The sequence below is a fragment of the Scylla paramamosain genome, chromosome 34 (assembly GCF_035594125.1).
Source record: "Scylla paramamosain isolate STU-SP2022 chromosome 34, ASM3559412v1, whole genome shotgun sequence".
Lineage (NCBI taxonomy): Eukaryota > Metazoa > Arthropoda > Malacostraca > Decapoda > Portunidae > Scylla > Scylla paramamosain.
This window is the reverse complement of record NC_087184.1, coordinates 12882720-12905219: the sequence shown is the minus strand read 5'-3', so window position 1 is coordinate 12905219 and position 22500 is coordinate 12882720. Positions and strand designations below refer to the sequence as shown.

At 43.8% G+C, this 22500-nt stretch overlaps 1 protein-coding gene across 3 annotated transcripts in view; it reads right to left on the bottom strand.

The window, feature by feature from the left end:
- LOC135090202 (uncharacterized) overlaps nucleotides 1–22500 on the bottom strand; it is a 264688-nt gene that overhangs the window by 167638 nt on the left and 74550 nt on the right. For 2 of the 3 annotated variants that reach the window (XM_063986661.1, XM_063986662.1), the window contains exon 1: nucleotides 256–1349. The exons of the other annotated variant lie outside the window; for it this stretch is intronic. In XM_063986661.1, coding sequence (XP_063842731.1) covers nucleotides 256–1123 — 868 coding nt within the window. In that variant the 5' untranslated portion in view covers nucleotides 1124–1349. Of the gene's footprint in view, nucleotides 1–255; nucleotides 1350–22500 lie in introns of those variants that run through there. 3 annotated transcript variants of the gene reach the window in all.

Sequence of the window (22500 nt, the reverse complement as noted above, 5' to 3'; positions counted from 1 at the left end):
CACGTGACTGTCTGAGGGCGCTGTATGGGCGAGGCGGCGGTAACTTGACCCGACCTGACCTGAACTAACAGAAGGAATGATTGTGCCAACTGACTCCAAGTACGTACACGTGTCAGGAGGAGCTTCTGTTTGCTGAGATGAGGGTGGTGCGTGAGGGAGAGTGAAGGGGAGGCAGGGAGGAGTGGTGAAAGACGCGTGCGTGAGAGTGAAGGATTTCCCACAGGACGCGTGCCTGGTGGGGTTTGCTTGCCTCACCAGTGCCGCTGCTTGGCGGGGTGCTGGCGCGGCTGCCGTGACGGACGGAACGCTGCTGTGGCCACCAACACTTGAAGGAGAGCAGGGCGCGGCGTGGTGACGCGGTGACGATATGGCGATGGCACAGACAGCGTGGCGCGGCACTGCGGCGACACGGCACGAGGCGACACGGCGACACGGCACGAGGCCACGCCGCCCCGCCCCGCCCCGCCACGCACACGTAGGACACGCGGGTCACGCACACCGCCACAGAGGAAACGGAGGACTCAAAGGACACGGAGGACAGGGCACACTGCACGTCCCCGCCCGGTGGTCGTCGCGCAGGGACTGGTCTGGTGCAGCGGCGGGTTGGCCTCGGCGTTTCATTTGTCGGGCGGCGCATTATCAGGCGTCCTGGGGCGGCCCCGGGCGTGGGAGCCGCAGGGGCGCTATTGTCTCCCGAGGGTGTAGCCCGGGTCGCGCCGCCCCCCGCGGTGCGACACTCCGGCAAAAACTGGCTATAGGCCCGGTCATGGGACACCCTGCAGGGCGCGCCGCAGCAGCAGTGACCGGCAGGCGTGTCGCCGCGTGGCAGACTCAGGCAGCCACTGCTGCAGCAGGGTGAACTGCTGTCCCTGCGCCGCGCCCCGTCTGCTTCCCCAGTGGTGTCGCCGCCTCCCGCAGGCAGCGCATCTGGAAAGCCGCGTGGGACCGGCGGGTCGGCTGCCTCCCGCTGCTCGCCGCTGCGCCTCATTCCCTTATCTCCCCGCGCAGCGCGTCCCGCCGCCTGCGTCTTCCTCCTTATTAAGACCCGCCTTGAATCACCCGCGAGGAGGGGCCGCGCCACCTCCTGAGGAAATTTTTCAGTGACAATAAACAAGAATTGCATTTGCGTTACGCGTCAGTCCCTGGCGGCGACCAAGCCGGAGTGCTGCACACAGGGGGCAGGGCGCCCGTCACGCTGCACACACAGGCGTAACTCGTACACCTGCCAGACACCCTGGAGCCGCCCACGCCCTGCTGCCTCGCCACCACCAGGCTGCCCGCACGCAGCAACTTCGCCACTGTTGTCTCTCCTAAAATTTCCCGCCACGCTCAGGAGAGAGAGAGAGAGAGAGAGAGAGAGAGAGAGAGAGAGAGAGAGAGAGAGAGAGAGAGAGAGAGAGAGAGAGAGAGAGAGAGAGAGAGAGAGAGAGAGAGAGAGAGAGAGAGAGAGAGAGTCCTCAATAACGAGTGACAACAATTAAATAGAGAAGACCGCCGCGAGACAAACCAACACCAACAAGTACCAGCAGCCAGGTGCACACAGGTACGTACAGACAGGTAAGCAAGTACATTTCCTCCCCACCTGAGCCGCCAACACACGCAAGTCACCTCCAGACCGTGCGTGGCAGACCCTCGCCGTGGCCCCCTACCCCCCCTCTCACATTCCCTTCTCATTGCCCCCTACCTCACTCCCCCCAGCACACCCTCCACCCGCCCCCCGCCAGGACACACGCCAGGACGCAACGTGATCCTCTGCCTCAGTATCACCTTAACACTTGCACACAGAAAAAGTAGAAATAAAAAACAAATATGAACTAAAACAAGTGGTATGAAATTTGTTACCGATAAGAAAAGCAAAATAAACACGTGCTTTTGAAAAATGAAACGAAAAAAAAGGAAGCTAAATCCACACAGAAAAGTAGAAGCAAATAAACAAAAAATGGATGAAAACAAGATACAAAATTAGCTAACGAAAAAAATCAAATACACACATTCTTTTTAAATTACAACTAAAAGAAAACGAAGAAGATAAATTTAGTAACAACGAAAACAAACGGGAAAAATTACAAAAAAAAAAAAATAGTAATAAAAAAAAAACACGTTCTATTTATACATTACGAAAAACGGGGAAGCTGAATGAACGTGAGGTGAGAACAAAAGGTAAAAAAACAACAACAAACAAAGGAAGCACCTGTCAACATTATCAGCGGGAGGGAGGCAAGGACGCGAAACTCAATGATAAGGATAATTATGTTCGATTATCACACGCCTCATGTTCTTTTTTTTTTTTTTTCATTCTTTTTATTTCGTGTCCTTTGTTGGCGCATTACTCTGTACCAGGAAAAGGAGGAGAAAGAAGAGGACGAGAAGCAACAGGAGGAAGAGGACGAGGCAAGAAGAGAAGAAGAGAAGAAGAAGAAGAAGAAGAAGAAGAAGAAGAAGAAGAAGAAACAACAACAACAACAACAACAACAACAACAACAACAACAACAAGGAAGAAGAAAAAAAAGAAGAAGAAGAAGAAGAAGAAGAAGAAGAAGAAGAAGAAGAAGAAGAAGAAGAAGAAGAAAAAGAAGAAGAAGATGGAGGATGATGAGGAGAAAGAAAACAACAAAAAAAGAGAAAGCAAGAAAATAGAAAGCAAGGAACAGGAAGAAGAAAAAGAAGAAAACGGAAAGGAGAAAGAACGAGAAGGACGAGGAGGACAATAATAACGATGACGAGGAAGAAGAGGAGGAGGAAGAGGAAGAAAAAGAGGAGGATACAAGGAGAGGAAAATTACATGATTAGTATCTAAATAATTGATAAACAGAAGAAACTGTTAAGGAGAGAGTACAGAAAAGTAGGTGAGATTAGGTTGGGTTAGGTCAGGTCAGGTCAGGTCAGGTCAGGTTAGGTTAGGTTAGGTTAGGTTAGGTTAGGTCAGGTTAGGTTAGGTTAGGTTAGGTCAGGTTAGGTTAGGTATGGTTATAGGTTAGGTAGGTAGGGTATGGCAGAGTAGATAGGGTATGGTAAGTAAGGTTGGGTTAGGCTAGGGTAAACCAAAATACGACAGGAAAAAATAGGCAAGAAAGAACAAAATACGGTAGGCCAGGTTAGGGCAAGGCAGGGTAGGACACGGAAGACACAGAAGCGCAGGGTAAGGCAAGGCAAGACAAGGTTAGATACGGTCAAATCGTCACACTAAGGCAGGATAAAACAGGGGAGAGTAAGATAGAACAGGATCAGACGACGATAACAGATAGCAGATAACATAAGGTAAGATAGGGTAGGGTAAGGTGAGGCACGGCAAAGTAAGGTGAGATAGGGGAAGGTAAGAGACGGTAATGGAAGGTAAGGGAAGGTTAAGCAAGGTAAGACAGGGTAATGTAGGGTAAGGTAACACAGCATCCAAGGTGAGACAAGCGTGGGAAAGCTGGCCAAGTCGTGCAGGTGAGAGTAACAGGTGAGAGTAACAGGTGAGGGAGGGATCTTCTTTATTCATTCCCTCCCTCATTCTTCTAGACACTTATTCATTATTCAAAGGTTATTATTCATGTATGTTTATTCGTTATTATTCATCATTATTTGTTATTCATATTTTTGTGGTTTGTTTATCTCTTTTATTTACTTGTTAATCTACGGCCTTATTCAAAGGTAATTTGTTGTTATTCACGTTTATTCATTACGATTTACTATTATTTTTGTGGTGTGTTTATTGTTCATCTCATTCATTCATTCATTCACTCCAAACTTTCTTCACGGATAGAAGTTGAGTAAATTCATGTCGATTTATTCATCTTTACTTTTCACTCATCATCATGGGTCTCATTCACTGCGTAACTCAACAATTAACTTCATCTATTCACTTCCTAGCTTTGTTTTTCATTATCCATCACTGCAGGGCTTCATTCATCATTCACCTTACTGTCTTATACTTGTCCCATAACTAACCAACTGACTGACTAACAGACTGATTAACTAATTAAATAACTAACTAGCCAACTAATTAACTGACTAGCCAACTAACTAACAGACTAACCAACTAACTAACTATTTAAGAGCATAACTAACTAACTAACAAGCTAATTAATATCATTCGTCTTAATGTCTTTAATCTATTAATTCATTATTATTCACTATTCTACCTTAGCGCCATTAAATGTGATGACCACAATTTTATACTTATTATAATTCATCTCTAATATATTTCATTCCTAATCCAAGTTAAGGAGGAAAGTTGTACAGTATTTCTTTTATAATCGAGGCAGACTGGTTGAAAAAAAAAAAACACACATTATCTGAGATGGTGAGAGCTGCTTTGTTTACTTTTAAAATGTGATGTGTGTGTGTGTGTGTGTGTGTGTGTGTGTGTGTGTGTGTGTGTGTGTGTGTGTGTGTGTGTGTGTGTGTGTGTGTGTGTGTGTGTGTTTGTGTGTGTTAGGACTTAAACTTTTCTTCTATTCGTGTGTGTGTGTGTGTGTGTGTGTGTGTGTTAGGACTTTTAAACTTTTCTTCTACTCCTAAGTCTTTTTTTTTTTTTTTTTACGTATCAGATATATCGGTCAAGGATAAAAAATATTATAACTAACTAATAACTAACTAACAGATTCCTTATAAGCTGAAATGTCATTCCCAAAAAATTGCAATCATCATTATTTGCACCATACATTTTTCAATATACATGTCGCTCTGCTGGGACGCGATCCTCACCCATTCGCACCTCATATGATAGATATTTTCATACTAATTAATCCTGCACTTCATTACTTATTCAATCCCAAAATAAAATACAAAGGTTTAAAAAAATTTTCATCTTTCCTTTAGTCTATCTTTTCTTCTGCATCTTCTCTTTTTTTCAATAAAGCCATCGTTATTCTCTGTGTTCATTAGTTCAGCGCTAGATTAATTACTTCTAAGATATGGTATAAAAATTGATAACCATTTTTTTTTCTTTTATTCTTAAATTTATCTTTCTTTCAAGGGTTTTCTAGACCATAATAATCTTTCTTTACTTATCAGTCTACCACTTAGAATGTCGCGTGGGTAACACAGCACTGCCAGGTTTAAGCCAGGCAGGCTGTATCCGTAGAATGAATGTACTTGTAATACTTGTACTTCCCTATAGCTATCCCTCACCTCGCCTATACTTGCACTTGCCCATACCTGCCCCTCCCTCGCCTCTAATTAAGCCTTACCTCACACCACACACTCCACCCTCACGAGAACATCAGAACACAAGGGAAGCTGCAAGACGCCACCAAGCATACACGTGGCACTCTTTAAAAATAAATAAATAAATAAATAAATACTTCCCCCATCATCATTCATAAATTTATCTGATCTTCCTTTAACAATTCCCTACTGACTCGACACTCGATTACAAAAAAAAAAAAAAAAAACAATTAAGAAAGACAATAAAGATCCACGAAAGCGAATCCATGAAGAGGAACCAAAACATACGCATCATCAGGTAATTATCAATAACTTGTCATTTATTCAACTCACTAATTTTGGTGATTTAAATGTTTTTTTTTTTTTTTGTGGTTGATCAGGAGGAGGAGGAGGAGGAGGAGGAGGAGGAGGAGGAGGAGGAGGAGGAGGAGGTTGCCAGGAGTCACGACAAGGCAGCCAGGGCGCCCACAGCAGGTGTGTAGTGTTGGTCACCTTGTCGCCTGTGTGGTGCTTGTGTCGCCTCAGTGCTCCTGCCACCTCCACCCCTCCCCCCCGCTCATGCTCCTTCATCCTCACTGCTCACCTCCCACGCCCTTGACCTAACCTAATTTAGCACAACTTAACCTAACCTAACGTGACCTAACCTAACCTAACCTGACCTAACCTAACCTAACTTAACTTAACCTAACCTAATCTGACCTAACCTAACCTAACTTAACCTAACCTAATCTAGCATAACTTAACCTAACCTAACCTAACGTGACCTAACCTAAACTAACGTGACCTAACTTGGCCTTATCTAACATAACCCGACCTGACCAAACCTAACCTAGCAAAACCTGACCTTACCTAACGAGACCTTACCTTACCGCACCTAACTTAACTTGACCTAATCTTACCTAACCTGACACCAAACTTAAATTAATCTTATCTAAGCTAACTTTACCTTACCTAACCTAACCTAGTCTAACTTGATCTAACCTTACTTAACTAACCTAACCTAACCCTTTACCCAAGGACACCTTACCTTAATTAACTTTACCTAATCTTACCTACTCTAACTTAACCTGACCCAACTTGACCTCAATCTAACATAATTAAATTTAATCTTAGTCTCTCCATTCCTTCTTTGTTTCCTTTCTTTCTTCACTCACTACTTAATTTCCCTTTTCCTCCCTCTCTTCTCGATACAATTCTCTCTCTCTCTCTCTCTCTCTCTCTCTCTCTCTCTCTCTCTCTCTCTCTCTCTCTCTCTCTCTCTCTCTCTCTCCTCTCTCTCTCTCTCTCTCTCTATCTATCTATCTCTCTCTCTCTCTCTCTCTCTCTCTCTCTCTCTCTCTCTCTCGTCCCTCAGTCTCCCTAAACTTCCTACTTCCTCCCCCTCTACTCTCCTCTCTATATACCCCCCTCCCCCTCTTTCTCCACGCCCCCCTCTCCACCCCTCCTCTCCCTGCTCCTCTCCCACACTCTCTTTCTGCCGTTCTCTATCGGGTTAATTTACGATAACCGGCGCAAAATTAACCGAACGGCTTCTACACAGCTGTTTCTAAATTTCTCAAAAATATTGAAAACCAGACGCAGCGGGACCCTTGATGGAATTACAGGATTTCGATATGGCGATGTTGTGAGCGCCGCGAGAGTCCAGCCTCCTGGGTTCACCTGCAGAGTGGCCGCGACCTAACCCACCTGCGCACGCCACGCCACCTTGAGCCTTACCGCCGCCTCACTTGCCCTCACCTGAACGACTCTTGTACCTCCGTGGCTTCAAAATTTCAGTGTTTCGTTAGGTAAGTCGAGTTAGTTAAGTGTCTATGTGAGTGTAGGATGTGTTTTTGGTGTGTGTAGGGTGCATGTGTGTATGGGAGAGGTTAAGGTTGTGTGAGGGAGTATGCGAGCGGTAAGGGTGAGTTCTGAGGACGCGCGGCTGAGGGTAGTGTCCCGGCGCGGCCTCCTGCAGTTGTATCATAGGGCGCGGGGTAATAGAGTGAGGAGCTGAGGGCCATCCCAGGACGCGTCTGAAGGAGTGGAATCCTCAAATTTCCGAGGTTTATTTTAATTACGACCGCGTTTCCCGCCGTCCGTACCTCAACTCGCGGACGATGGCTATTGGTTATGCCCGCTCGTGGCGAAAACTCCGGTGCTTTCACGTGCGCAGGCCAAGGCGGGGCGGCGCAGATCGAGGCAGGCTGGCGGTGCAGGTTGGGGGGATTCGAACACAGGCATCCGAGCTTATTGTCATAATCCTACGACAATAAACTTGTAATATCAACACGGCAGCGCACAAAAGACGCCCCTGTGACTCCCGACGATAAGGACCAATTGGGACTTACGTGATCATTCCGATGTGAAATAATTTGCAGGGAGTCAAGAGAGAGAGAATTCCGAAGCAGGAGGAGGAGGAGGAGGAGGAGGAGGAGGCACTGGAGTCGCAAGGAGAGGGGGAAAGACAGAGGAAGAAGAGATGGAGACACAAAGGAGGAGGAGAAAGAAGAGGAGGAAGTGGTGTAACAGTAAGGAAAGAAGAGATAGACAAAGGGGGAGGAGGAGGAGGAGGAGGAGGAGGAGGAGGAGGAGAACAACAACAACAACAACAAATACGAGACAAAGACACAAAGTAGGAGAAATAAGAGGAAAAGGAGAAGTACGAGTAGGAGGAGGAGGAGAAGGATGACGAAGAAGAGGACAAGGATAACGAGGAAGAAAGCAGAGGAGGAAAAAGAAAAAGAAAAGAACCACAACCATCACCAATTCCCTCCTTCTCCCTCCCCCCCGTCCCCCCAATAAGCCAAAACCACCCCAGATCACCCCATACCAACCTCACTCAGTACCACCACAACATCACCATCAACACCCACTAACTCCCCCCCCCCCCTCTCCAACACCAACTAAGCCCATTAAAACTCCACTCAGCCAAACTACAAGACCCACCCCACCAAGTCCCAGTTTCCCGCTGAAAATATAGTTGAGTTAGTAGGGTAAGAGGAGCGTGGGTATGGGGGTGGTGGGGGGGGTAGAAGGGACGGTTCACGGGTTCACGGGTTCACGGGTTCACTGGTTCACGGTTCACACACGAGTCACTTTTGGTTCGTTTATTTGTTTTCTTCATTTTTATATTTCATTTCTTCTCATGTGGTTCAAATTGTTGTTGTTGTTCTTCTTTCTCCTTCTCCTCTTCCTCCTCTTCGTACTTCTTGATATTCTTCCTCCTTTTGCCTTTCTTTTCCTTGTTAGTATTAATGTCCTCCTCCTCCTCCTCCTCCTCCTCCTCCTCCTCCTCCTCCTCCTCCTCCTCCTTCTCCTCTTTCAGAGCTTCATTATTATTCTCCTCCTTCTTCTTGGAAACGAAAAAAAAAAAAAGATAATAATCATGAGACGTACATCTCCTGAAATCTTAATGAAAAGAAAAAAAATAAATATAAACATAAAAATAGAAAAGAGCAGCACACTTAGTAGCAAACTGAACAAAAACGATCCCCCACAAAAAAAAAAAAATAGGAAAATGAGAAAAAGGTCAAAGAACTCGGACATAAACATTTAAAAATTCGAAAAAAAAGAGATTAAAAGTATAAAATAAAAATTATTACAAATTGCTTAATAAGACAGAAAAAATAATAACGTTAAGGAATTAAGAAAATAAAGAAAAAAATGAATGTAAAAAAGTTAAGATAATTAGTAACACACTTCTAAAGAATCTAAAAAAAAAAAGAACACGAAAAAAACGACATGGAATCAAAAAAAAAAAAAAAAGATATGCAAAAAGAGATTGAATGAAAAAATGTCAGGATCATTACGAATATACTTAAAAAAAAAAAAAAACGAAGAAAAATGACGCCGCAGAATCAAGGAAACATACAAACAGCACTTGAAAGTATAAAAAAAAAAGTCAATATAATAAGAAACATACTTCAAAAAGAAAAAAAAAATACGTAGAAAAAAAAAACATAACGCAATTAAAAGAACATACAAAAAAAACTGAATATAGAAAGAAAAAAGTTTAGAATAATTACGAACTTACTTAAAAAAAAATGAGAAAAAGAATACGAAGAAAACGAAAAAAATATATATCACCGAATTAAAGAAAAACATTTACAAAAGTACGTTGCAAAAATTGTCGAGAGAGAGAGAGAGAGAATTTAATGCATTCCCGGGGCGATAAATGTCCCTGATAAATGATAAATGCTGAGATGAGTTTAAGATAACATCCAGGCCACTCTGTTACAATCAGGCTGAAAGGAGGAGTCGCACGTGCCCGGAATGTACGTACGTGTGACTGAAGTATTAACTCGCGCATGTAAGTGTACAGGTTTGAAATATATGTTACCTGTGTGCTTGATTTAAAGGCCTTGAGATATGTACCGGTAGATTGTGTACTTAGATTATGCTGAGGTACTGTGGTGGTGGTGGTGGTGGTGGTGGTGGTGCTACTATTGCTGCTGCTGCTGCTACTGCTGCTACTATTACTACTACTATTACTACTACTATTACTACTACTACTACTACTACTACTACTACTACTACTACTTATAATAATAATAATAATAATAATAATAATAATAATAATAATAATAATAATGTTATTGTTGTTGTTTCTATTATTATCATTATTATTATTATTATTATTATTATTATTATTATTATTATTATCATTATTATTATTATTATTCTTTCTACTACTACTACTACTACTACTACTGCTACTACTACTACTGTTACTGTTACTACTATTACTACTATTACTACTACTTCTACTACTATACTACCACAGTCCTTAACCACCACCACCACCGAAAGACCACCAAAAGAACCACCACCACCACCACCACCACCCCAGAGAGCTGCAGCAGAAGGAGCCGTCGCGCCCTGAGGCGCGACGGCCCTCTGGCCCGGGGGAGGGCTAGAGGGCGGGACGTGTCTGAGGTGCTGATGGGCGTGGCAGGACAGGGCGGGCCAGCGGGGCGCCTCAACCTGCCCGCGAGGCACCCACTGTCAAAGCATCACACCAAACCCTCCCTGATTGCCCCTGTGTGTGTGTGTGTGTGTGTGTGTGTGTGTTGACTAGAACCGCGAAAACATCCTTGAAAACCCCAATAACTTCCACCAGAACTTGTTAACTATCACCAGAACCATGAAAACACCCTTGCAAACTTCAATACTTTCCACTACAGCCTGTAAACCCCCAGTAACTTCCCACTACAACCTGTTAATTATCACTAGAACCATGAAGACCACAACAAATATTACCAAAACCATGAAAACACCCTTGAAAACCCCAGTAAATTCCACTACAGCCAGCTAACTATCACCAGAGCCATCAGAACACCACTGAAAACCCAAACAACTTCCACTACACCCTATCAAAAACACAAAGTAAAGACGTCGAAAGATTTCACAACACAACCCTGAGCGAAGGTGGCGGATAAAATGAGGAAACAGGAGTGTCACGGAGGCGCGGGCTGTCCCCTGGGGGAGGAAAATGACCCGTGGAGGTGTTGGTGATGTCCATGTGGCGAGCGGGGGAAGTCAGTCATCGGAAAAGCCACGCCTACTGACCACCACCACCACCACCACCACCACCACCTCTTCGTTCCGTCTCCCGCTAACCTTCCTCTCTCTATCATCACTCACCTACATTCACTTCTACACGAAATTCTAAGAGTATAATAGAGTTTCACAGCTTACTGGTGAGGTTTTTAGAGTCCTGTTGGAGTTATATAAACGGAAAATATAGTGTTCGAACGTGCGGTGTGTGCGTGAGGAGGTGCAGGGAGAGAATCGGACACGCCAGGTAATGTTTTGGTGATTACGAAGTGCCTCACCTGGCGGGTAGATGGCAGCACTGTGTTCCCAGGGGAGGCCTTGGTTACCTGGTTACCTACGGCATTTCCAGTACAGATGCCGGAGTGTGTTCTGCTTTACGAGGACCAAAACACGAGTCACGGGGGAAAAGAGAGAGAAAAAAAGCTTAGTTTCTGATTCCTTATACTTCCTGTTTACCCTTGTTTTCATTAGTATAAGGGGTTTTAACACTTTTTCAGAGGGTTCAGGTTCACGACACTAACCAAAACACGAGTCACGGGGAAACAGATAAAAAAAGTCTCTGATCGCTTACACCTCCATTTTATCTTCTATTTTCTTGAGTATAAGGGAATTTAACACTATTTCAACGGTTTAGGAATCATAAAAGTATAGAGTCACGGAAAAAAAGAGAAAAAAACATGGTTTCTGAATCCTTATATCTCATGTTCGCCCTTTATTTTCCTTAGTACAGGGCGATCTAACACCATGCCAAGGGTTCAGGATTCATGAACATTTACAACATACGAGTCAAAACAGCGAGTCACAGGGAAAAAGAGAAAATAAAGATCTTGGTTTCTGATCCCTTACACCTGCAGTTCACCTCTTATTTTCTTTAGTATAAGGGAATTCAACACCATTTCAAAGGTTCAGGATCATAAACACACATGAAAACAGAGATTTACAGAAAAGGAGAGAAAAAAAAAGCTTAGTTTCTGATCTCTTATACTTCCTGATATCTCTTATTTTCCTCAGTATAATGGAATTTAACGCCATTTCAAGGGTTCAAGGGTCATAAGCACACATCAGCTATCAGATTCAAGATACGAATAAAAAACCAAATAGGAATAAAAGAGAGAAAAAAAGCTTGGTTTCTGATTCCTTATACCTCCAGTTTATCTCTTATTTTCTTTAGTATAAGGGGATTGAACACCATTTCAAGGAGGGGGGTCATAAATGCACAACAAAACGGAGTATCGAAAAAAGAAAGAAAAAAAAGGCGTAGAGTCTGATCCGTTATACTTCTTAATCACCCTTATCTTCTTCAGTATAAAGGAATCTAACACCATTTCAAAGGTTCGGGGACTATAAACACACATCAAAACAGCGAGTCGATAAAGAAAGAAAGAAAAAAGCTTAATTTCTGATCCCTTACACTTCCTATTCACCTATTTTCTTCCGTATAAAGGAACTTAGCACCATTTCAAAGGTTCGCGGACTACAAACACACATTGGGTATCAAACAGGACGTGAGGAGCCGCCGTAAACACGCATTAAACTCCCACAGGGGAATAATATGCATTGACAACCTCACAATTCCCCAGCAAGATGTGGCGGTCACGGGATGTGGAGGCAAAAAACAGTCAATGATCTATCTTGTGGTTTTGCGGTGGAGTTCTGGTGAAGTTGGTGGAAGTAAAGCGCGCTATTTTACGATAGTTTGTATTGTAAAGTGTTAGTGTATTGGCGGCTTAAGGGTAGTTATCTAAATGTTATATGTGGCGTAGTGTGTGTGGTGGTGACTGATAAGTGTCCGTGGGGGAGAGGGGGAGATATGAGGGGGGACAGATAGCAGAGGTGTGGCGGGTGCAGGAGAGGAGGCTGGGAACTACAGGAGAGAGAATTCCGTAGAGTGTGGGTTGTTTGGGGAGTTTAGGGTGTGGTGGGTGTGGTGGGTGTGGTGGGTGCGTGTGGTGTGAGGTGAGTAGGGAGGGGGTTTCTCTCTCTCTCTCTCTCTCTCTCTCTCTCTCTCTCTCTCTCTCTCTCTCTCTCTCTCTCTCTCTCTCTCTCTCTCTCTCTCTCTCTCTCTCTCAATCTATCTATCATCTATCTATCGATCTATCTATTTATCTATCAATCTATCTGTCACTTAACGTCACCACCTAATACAACAACAACAACAAACAAACAAACAAACAAACCAAACAAACACACACACACACACACACACACACACACACACACACACACATGCAAACCTAACCTATCCGGCACACAAACCCAAGCTTTCCCAGCCCTAACCTACTCTCCCACACCCACACCCACATCAACAAGAACAAAAACAAAACCAATAGGGCGACGACAAATACATATGACTCCTTCTGGTCTCCGCCACGAATAAGATTGAACTCATTACAAGCTGTTCGAATTAACTCACGAATGATAAATGGTGATAATTGAAAGGGCCGTGACAGGGGGAAAGGGGCGACCTGCTGCTGCTGGAGGAGGAAGAGGAGGAGGAGGAGGAAGAGGCGGCCCCGGGTGCTCCTGACGGGGACTGATAGGTGCTAATCGACTCACACTGCGTCTAGAATTAAAAAAAACCTTAGATGTCACTCATGGACGCGAGGAAGAGACTGGTGATTGGGTCATTAAGGGAGTCGATTCTTCATTGTTGCTCTTTCTCTCTGTGTGTCTCTGTCTTGCTGTCTTTCTGATTCTCTCTCTCTCTCTCTCTCTCTCTCTCTCTCTCTCTCTCTCTCTCTCTCTCTCTCTCTCTCTCTCTCTCTGCTGAAGAAAGGGGAAGGAAGGTGTGTGTGTGTGTGTTGATATTCTCTCTCTCTCTCTCTCTCTCTCTCTCTCTCTCTCTCTCTCTCTCTCTCTCTCTCTCTCTCTCTCTCTCTCTCTCTCTCTCTCCCTGGTTTAAGGAAAGAAAAATGAGGTTTAGACATGATTTCTGTGTGTGTGTGTGTGTGTGTGTGTGTGTGTGTGTGTGTGTGTGTGTGTGTGTGTGTGTGTGTGTGTGTGTGTGTGTGTGTGTGTTTTGGCAGGTGATCATCCCTTCAGTCTCCCGTTTTGTTTCCCGGAAGAGAGAGAGAGAGAGAGAGAGAGAGAGAGAGAGAGAGAGAGAGAGAGAGAGAGAGAGAGAGAGAGAGAGAGAGAGAGAGAGACTAAACGGTATGAGTGAGAAGAAAACGGTGGAAAAAAGTTACTACTACTACTATTACTACTACTACTACTACTACTACTACTACTACTACTACTACTACTACTACTACCATCCCCTCAACACTATTCTTTTTTCTATCCATTTAACAATTTTACGACAATTATGTATGTTATTCCAATTACTTCTCATTTATCACTATCATCTCCTCCCCCTCCTCTTTCTCCTCCTCCACTTCCTCTTCCTCTTCCGTCACGTCTTCATTAACTCTCCTCGACCTTTCTCATTCCTCTCGCTCTCTCCCTTAGCAAATCTTCATTTACCTAACATAACATAATTCAGTAACTTAACTTAATCTCAACTTAACCTAACTCTTCTACACAATATTCAGCAAATTATCATCCTAAATTAATCTAACTTCATAATCAATGTAACAAAACATAACCTAACCTAACCCAATTTCATGTAACCTAACCTAACTTAACCACACATAATCCCACATCACTTCACCAAACCTAACCTAACCTACCCTAACTTTGCTTCACCCAGTCACACCTAACCTCACCTCACTTCATCTAACCTGACCTCATCTCACCTCACCTAGCATAACTCAATTAATCACACACAACCTCACCTCATACACCAAACCTAACCTAACCTAACCTAATCACATACAGCCTCACTTCATTTCACCTAATATAACCTAACTTAACCTAATCACACAAAATCTAACCTAATGCAGCCAAACCTAACTTAACCTAATCACACACAGTCTCACTTCACCTTACCTACTAACTTAACCTAATAACACAAAACCTAACCTAATTTAATCACACACAGCTTCACTTCATTTAACCTAACCTAACTTAACCTAATCACACAAAACCTAACCTAATCCAGCCAAACCTAACCTAACCTAATCACACACAGCCTCACTTCAGTTCACCTAACCTAACCTAACCTAACCCAACCAAACCCAACCCAACGCAACCCAACCTCACCAGAGACCCAAGCACCACCTCCTACCACCCACAGCAAACCAACATGGCCAATAAAACACAGCACACGGGGCCAGGACAACCATCAGTCAGCGGCAGGCGAGCGGGGCACCTCCTCTACACCCAAACAAAGACGAGGGGATCGGGGAGAGGCCGGAAGAGGAAGGGGGTGGAATGGGTCGGGGGAGGGACATGGTAGGGTCGGTTCCCACTCGTCTGTCGCTGAACGGTCGTCACATTTTGCAGTGAAACATGTAATAAGGGTTCAATAATAACCCACCTGCATTTGATGGATTAATTTATAGGAGCGAGCGGCCTGGACCAGATCACAGAGAGGGGAGACGTGAGGGGAGAGTAGAGGGAGAGTGAGGGGAGAGTAGAGGGTCGGTGGTGAGGAACTGGACTGAAAGAGCACGAAGGGAATGGAGGTAATGGAGGTAAGGGAGGTAAGGGAAGGGAAGGGAGGGGAGGAAAGAGGAAATTTGAAGGGGGAATAAGGGAGAGGAAATAGGGGAGGAAAGGGGTTTTAAAGGGAGGTAAGGTAGGGAGGGACAGGAGACGAGGAGGGAAAAAAGGGGAACAGAGGGAGTTTTAAAGGGAGATAAGGTAAGAAGGGAAAGAGGGAAGGGAAAGAGGGGAGAGAGGAGGGGGTTTAAAGAGAAGTATGGGAGGGAAGGAACAGGAGAAAAGGAAGGAAAAAGAGAGGAGGAGAGAGAGAAGGTTTAAAAAGAGGTAAGGCAGGAAGGGACAGGAGAGGTGGGAGGGAAAGAGGGAGGAGAGAGGAGGTTTAAAGGGGGTTCAGAGGGGAAGGGGGATTACTAGCAGGGGAATCAGGGGGATTACAACACAGTGATCCGTTTTTGGTCAAGGCTTCTGATGTTTGGGTTCAGAATTGAAGGCTTTTTTTTCACTTGTTTTTTTTTTAATTGCTGTGCGTTAATAATGAAGGCTTGTGTGTGTTTGAGAGAGAGAGAGAGAGAGAGAGAGAGAGAGAGAGAGAGAGAGAGAGAGAGAGAGAGAGAGAGAGAGAGAGAGAGAGAATATACTGTGGCAACTCAATTTCACTTTTGAGAGTTAATTATTTGGTAACGCTTGATCTCTCTCTCTCTCTCTCTCTCTCTCTCTCTCTCTCTCTCTCTCTCTCTCTCTCTCTCTCTCTCTCTCTCTAGGGGCGCCTGTCGTACCAGTAAATCCATAGGAGCATGAAAACAACTAGTATGCACATGTGTACGTTTATGTAAGTATGTAAGTGTGTAAGTGTGGCGCTTGAGAAGGTGACGGTGGTTTGTAAGTGTGTAAGTATGTGGAAGTAAATGTGTAAGGATGTAAGTGTGTTTATTTAAGTGTGTAAGTGTTTTTAAATCTGTCTTTAAGTGTGTATGTTTTTTTAGGTAAGGGTGTTTTCGAAGACTAAATATACTACAAGTGTGTTTTTAAGTATGTTTTTTTTTTTTTTCTAAGTGGGTATGATTTTAAGTATTTTTTTAAGTATCTAAGTATGCAAGTGTCTTTAAGTATGTTCTAAGTGTGTAAGTATGTTTTTTTTAATATTTTTAAGTGTTTAAGTGTGCTTTTAAGTGTTTTTAAGCATTTCTTAAGTGTGTAAGTGTGTTTTAAGCGTAAGTAAGTTTTTTAATGTGTTTTTAAGTGAGGAAGTGTGTTTTAAGTGTGTTTTAAGTGTGCTTCAAGTGTGTTTTGAGTGTGTTTTAAGTGTGTCTCTAGTGTGTTTTAAGTGTGTCTCTAGTGTGTTTAAATATGCAAGTGTTGTTTTCTTAAATATAAGTGTGAGCCAATGTGTTTGTGTGCTTAACAAGTGTAAGTGTGTTTTTAAGTATGTTTTTAAGTGTTTTAAGCGTGTAAGTGTGTTCTTAGATGTGTTTTCAAGTGCGTTTCTAAGTGTGTGAGCGTGTAAGTGTGACGCTGAAGGAAGGAGGTGGCGCGGCTTCCCCTGCGGCGCGGCTCAGTCTGGGGTGCGGGCGGCGCGGAGTGTGAAGGAGTGACAATGGAGCGTGGGTCGGGCCGCGCCTTCCCCTCTGGAATCACCCGAGCACGCGCCTCCCCTCATAAAAGAAAAATAATGAGTAATGTGGCGGAAGCTGGATGAGAGGAGGAGGAGGAGGAGCAGGAGGAGGAGGAGGAGGAGGAGAGAGGGGGAAGGGGAAGCACTGAAGACGAGGATGGTGGTTTTAGTAGAGGGAAGATATGGAGGAGAGAGAGAGAGAGAGAGAGAGAGAGAGAGAGAGAGAGAGAGAGAGAGAGAGAGAGAGAGAGAGAGAGAGAGAGGTGAAGGGAGAGAATGGAAGACAGAATGAAAGAATAAACAAAGCACATCTTAAGAATAAAGAAAGAAAGAGAAAAAAAGACAGAAGAATGAAGAGATAGATAAGAAAAGATAAATAGGCGAAGTGACGTGAGAGAGAGAGAGAGAGAGAGAGAGAGAGAGAGAGAGAGAGAGAGAGAGAGAGAGAGAGAGAGAGAGTTAAGTAAACACATTTCGAGAGCAGAAAGAAAAAAGAGAGATTGAAAAGGGAGAGGGAGGGGAGGAGGGGAGGGAAGGGGGAGGAAGGGTGACACGCGAGAAGGGACGAAGGGAGGAGGGAGGGTAAAATAAACAGATTTAAAGGGATAATCTTGTGCCCTTTAAACACGTACTGAAGGAGGGGGTGACACCGATCCCTGGCCACAAAAAGGGTTAAGTAACACTGCCTTCGCCACCTCCTTCAGATAAACAAGGGAATGAGGGTAATTACTTTTGCGTTGTTATCTTGGTTACCCTTGCACCTTCTTCTGTTTGTTTTCATTCCTTCGGTGTCTTTAACTTAATCCTTCATTCCTGTAGCTCCTGCAGTTCCATCCTTCATTCCTTCAGCGCCTCCTTCAGTTTAATCCTTCCTTCCTTCAGTGTCTCCTTCAGTTAAGTCCTTCATTCCTTCGCCGCCTCCTTCAGTTTAATCCTTCCTTCCTTCCTTCAGCGTCTCCTTCAGTTTAATCCTTCCTTCCTTCAGCGTCTCCTGCAGTTCCATCCTTCATTCCTTCAGCGCCTCCTTCAGTTTAATCCTTCCTTCCTTCATCGCCTTCAACTTAATCCTTCATTTCTTTAGTTCCTTCAGTTTCATCCTTCATTCCTTCAGCTCATTCAGTTTCAGTTTACATTCTTTCTCCAATTTACTCCTTCACTCCTTCAGAGCCTCCTTCTGTTTCATCCTTCCTTCTTTCATTGTACTTATCTAAAAATTTCTACAGTGAACTTTTTTTTCTGTTCAAACTCAAAGTGAATGAATGTCAAGTTGAATAAATGGAAAAATAAATAAACAAATAAATGAGAAAAGTTAATATTGTTTATAATTTTGAAGTTAGTGTTTAATTACTCAAGATAAATGAAAATCAAACATATAAACACGAACAATTAACAAAAAAATTAGGTTGTTTAATTAATACTAGGGTGAAAAATATAGGAATAATTACTTCAATATTTACTCTTCTTCTTTTCTATTTCCTTCTCCTTTCTTTCCTCTAACATTTATTTCCTCCTTTACTCTGATTTCCTTTCTTCCCTCCCTTGTCTTCAACTATCTCCCTTCCTCTCCCTCCCTCCCCTCCCTCTTTCCTCCAGGCGCCTTTATTTGCTCTCCTCTATCTCTCTTCCTTCCCTCCATCCTTCTTCCTCTTCTCATTTCCGTCACTATAACACTCATCTTTTCCTCCATTCCCTCCCCTCCTCCATCCCTTCAACCTTCCCTCCCTATTTTCAACTCTCTCTCTCTCTCTCTCTCTCTCTCTCTCTCTCTCTCTCTCTCTCTCTCTCTCTCTCTCTCTCTCTCTCTCTCTCAAAATCTTTCCCTCCATACGTTCTTCCTCGTTTCTTCTACCATGCCTCTCTCTCTCTCTCTCTCTCTCTCTCTCTCTCTCTCTCTCTCTCTCTCTCTCTCTCTCTCTCTCTCTCTCTCTCTCTCTCTCTCCCTCTATTTCTTCCACCAAAGGAGAATGACTAAAGAAATAGAGAGAATGAGGAGTATTCTTTACAAAATGGAGATTGAAGCTTGTGAATCAACACTCCTGCGAGGTCTTTAAATGGTAACATAAGCAAAAGTCCCAGGGTCAGTAATCAGGAAAGGACATGAAATAAAGGGTTCTTGATAGTTAGATCTAAAAAAAAAAGGGACAGGAAGGAATTGATGCTCAGAGTGGTGGATGAATGCAATAGAACCAGTAGTCAGGTTAGGTTAGGTTAGGTTAGGTTAGGTTAGGTTAGGTTAGGTTAGTCAGGCAGTTGGTGATGAGTCATTAGGGAAGCTTAAAAAAGATTACACAAATTTATGGATGGGGATGATAGGTGGAAACAGGCAGGCATGTTTCATAGAGGGACTGCCACGTGTTGGCCTGATGGCTTCTTGCAGCTTCCCTGATTTCCTTATGTTCTTATGTTCTTATGCCTCTCAGTCCTCTCCCTCTCTCTCCCTCACGCCCCCTCACGCTTTGCCACAGAACAAGCAGGGCGCGTGTTGGTATCAATATAAGCCATCCTCATGCGGTGTAATCCTCTTCCCACACGCCCGCACCTTCCCCTGATCCCCTATTACACTCCCCACCCCCCTCCCCTCCCCTCTGGATCATCTCCTCCCCCTCCAGAAGTCAGGCGGAGGGGAGGTTGTTGGGAGGGAGAGCTAAGCGATTAAGTAAACAGTGAGATAAAGACTTAACAGGAACCTCTCTCTCTCTCTCTCTCTCTCTCTCTCTCTCTCTCTCTCTCTCTCTCTCTCTCTCTCTCTCTCTCTCTCTCTCTCTCTCTCTCTCTCCCACGGCGTTGAGTGAGGGAGAAGTGAGTCAACATTGGAATTATTGGGAGTGTGAGTAAAGAGGGAGAGGAGGAGGAGGGGGAGGAGGACGGGGAGGAGGAGGGAGAGGAGGTGGAAGAGGAGGACAGAGAGGACAATAGTAGGGAATTGTGAATGGCATGGAAGGGTTGGGTGGCGATAAAGAGGAGGTAAGGAGGAGAGGCAAAAATGTGGAGAAGAAGAAAAAGAAAAAAGAAGAAAGAGATGATGATGATGATGATGACGAACAACAACAACAACAACAACAACAACAACAACAACAACAACAACAAGGAACATGGGAACGAAGAGCGAGGCAGAGAAAGAGAAGAAAGAAAAGGACGAAGAGGAGGAGGAGGAGGAGGAGGAGGAGGAGGAGGAGGAGGAGGAGGAGGAGGAGGAAGAGGAAGAGGAAGAGGAAGAGGAGGAAGAGGAATAGAGGAAAGCAGTAAATAAGGAAAACCGGAGACAAGGAAGGGAAGGAAGAGAAGGCAAACAAGTGGAGAATGATTTAGAGAAACTCTTATGTTACCCAGAAATTATATGGTGAGAGAGAGAGAGAGAGAGAGAGAGAGAGAGAGAGAGAGAGAGAGAGAGAGAGAGAGAGAGAGAGAGAGAGAGAGAGAGGAACACAACACTATCTTTTATCTCTACGAATAATTATTTGAGGAGGAGGAAGAGGAGGAGTAGGAGGAGGAAGAGGAGAAACATCCCCTTCCCTAGAATTCTTCCTTCTCTTCTTGTTCCTCCTCCTCCTCCTCCTCCTCCTCCTCCTCCTCCGTATGGTTTGAGAACTGATCCAAAATAAACAAGAATGGTAGGAGGAGGAGGAGGAGGAGGAGGAGGAGGAGGAGGAGGAGGAGGAGGAGGAGGAGGAGGAGGAGGAGGAGGAAGGGAACAATGAACTGAGGGAGGGAAGGAGGGAGGGAGGGAGAGAGGGAGAAGGAAGGGAAGCCACAGGAAATGAATGATGAAGGGAGGAGAGGGAGAGGAGAGGATAATAATGAAATAATAAAAAGGGGTAAGTGAGAAAGGAATGAACAACGAGGAAGCGAAAAGGGAAACAGGAAAGAATAAGGAAAAATGTGGAAGGGAGTATGAAAGAGAAAGGAAAAAGAAAAGAGGAAGAGAAAGGAAGTGAAGGAAGGAGAAAAAGAGACAAAACGAAGAGAGGAACAGAGAAAATCATGAAAGAAATAAAGGAAGAATAAGAAATATGGAAAGGAGGAAGGAAAGAAAATAAGAAAAAAGAATGAAGAGAAAAAGAAAACCAATGAAAGGAAGAATTAGAGAGAAAATGCAAGAAGAAAACAGGAAAAAAATTATAATCGGGAGGAAGAGGAGAGAGAGAGAGAGAGAGAGAGAGAGAGAGAGAGAGAGAGAGAGAGAGAGAGAGAGAGAGAGAGAGAGAAGAGGGCGTGTGTTCCATTGTGTCTGTGAGAGGGAGAGAGGCAAAGGGGGAGAGAGAGAGAGAGGGGAGAAGGAGGGAGAGGGAAAGGGGAGAGAGGGAGAGAAAGAGAGGGAGAGAGAGAGAGAGAGGGAAAAATCTTTGTCTAATGCCTCAACGATTCGGAACAAACTAGGAGAGAGAAAAAAATGATAAATACAATGAAAGCAAAAACCACAATAGCGAACGAAGGAGGGGGAAAAAGAGGGGATAAAAAGAGGGATAAGAGAAGGAGAATAAAAGATGAGAAGGAGGATTTTTTTGTGGTGAATCATCCAATAAAAACTGCATTATTTATCATCTATTCTCCTTATGACGTATTGGGAGCCTGACTAACTGACTGACTGACTGACTGACTGACTGGGAGACTGACTGGTTGACTGACTGACTGACTGACTGACTGACTGACTGACTGACTGGGAGACTGACTGGTTGACTGACTGACTGACTGACTGACTGACTGGGAGACTGACTGACTGACTGACTGACTGACTGACTGACTGACTGACTGGGAGACTGACTGGTTGACAGACTGACTGACTGACTGACTGGGAGACTGACTGGTTGACTGACTGACTGACTGACTGACTGACTGGGAGACTGACTGACTGACTGACTGACTGACTGACTGACTGGGAGACTGACTGACTGACTGACTGACTGACTAGCTGACTGACTGTCTGAATGAATGAGTGAAAGAATAATTGTAAAGGAAAAGTAGCTAACAGTAATAAGAATAATAGTGATAATAATAATAATGATAATAATAATAATAATAATAATAATAATAATAATAATAATAATAATAATAATAGTAGTAGTAGTAGTAGTAGTAGTAGTAGTAGTAGTAGTAGTAGTAGTAGTAGTAGTAGTAGTAGTAGTAGTAGTAGTAGTAGCAAGAAGAAGAAGAAGAAGAAGAAGAAGAAGAAGAAGAAGAAGAAGAAGAAGAAGAAGAAGAAGAAGAAGAAGAAGAAGAAGAAGAAGAAGAAGAAGAAGAAGATGATGATGATGATGATGATGATGATGATGATGATGATGATGATGATGAAAAGAAAGGAAAACATAAGGAGAAAGAGAAAAAAATAGAAAAAGGAATAAAGGAAAATTTAGAGGATAGGGAAATGGGAAACAGGGGAGAGAAGAGCAGAGGTATTTTCAATCTTATGTTCTTTTCCTGGAAGGGTGAAAGTGACAGGTACAGTGATGGTGTTTGTCTGGCTGTGTGTATTGATGGTGAGTGGGGGAGGGGAGAAGGGAGGGGATGGAGAGGGAAGGAGGGAATAAGAGAAGGAAGGTAAAGAAAATAGAAGAGATGGAGAATAAGATGTAAAGGAAATAAAAATATGACAGAAGATAAATGAAGAAAGTAGTTGAGATGGAAAGGGGAGAAGGAGAGAGAGAGAGAGA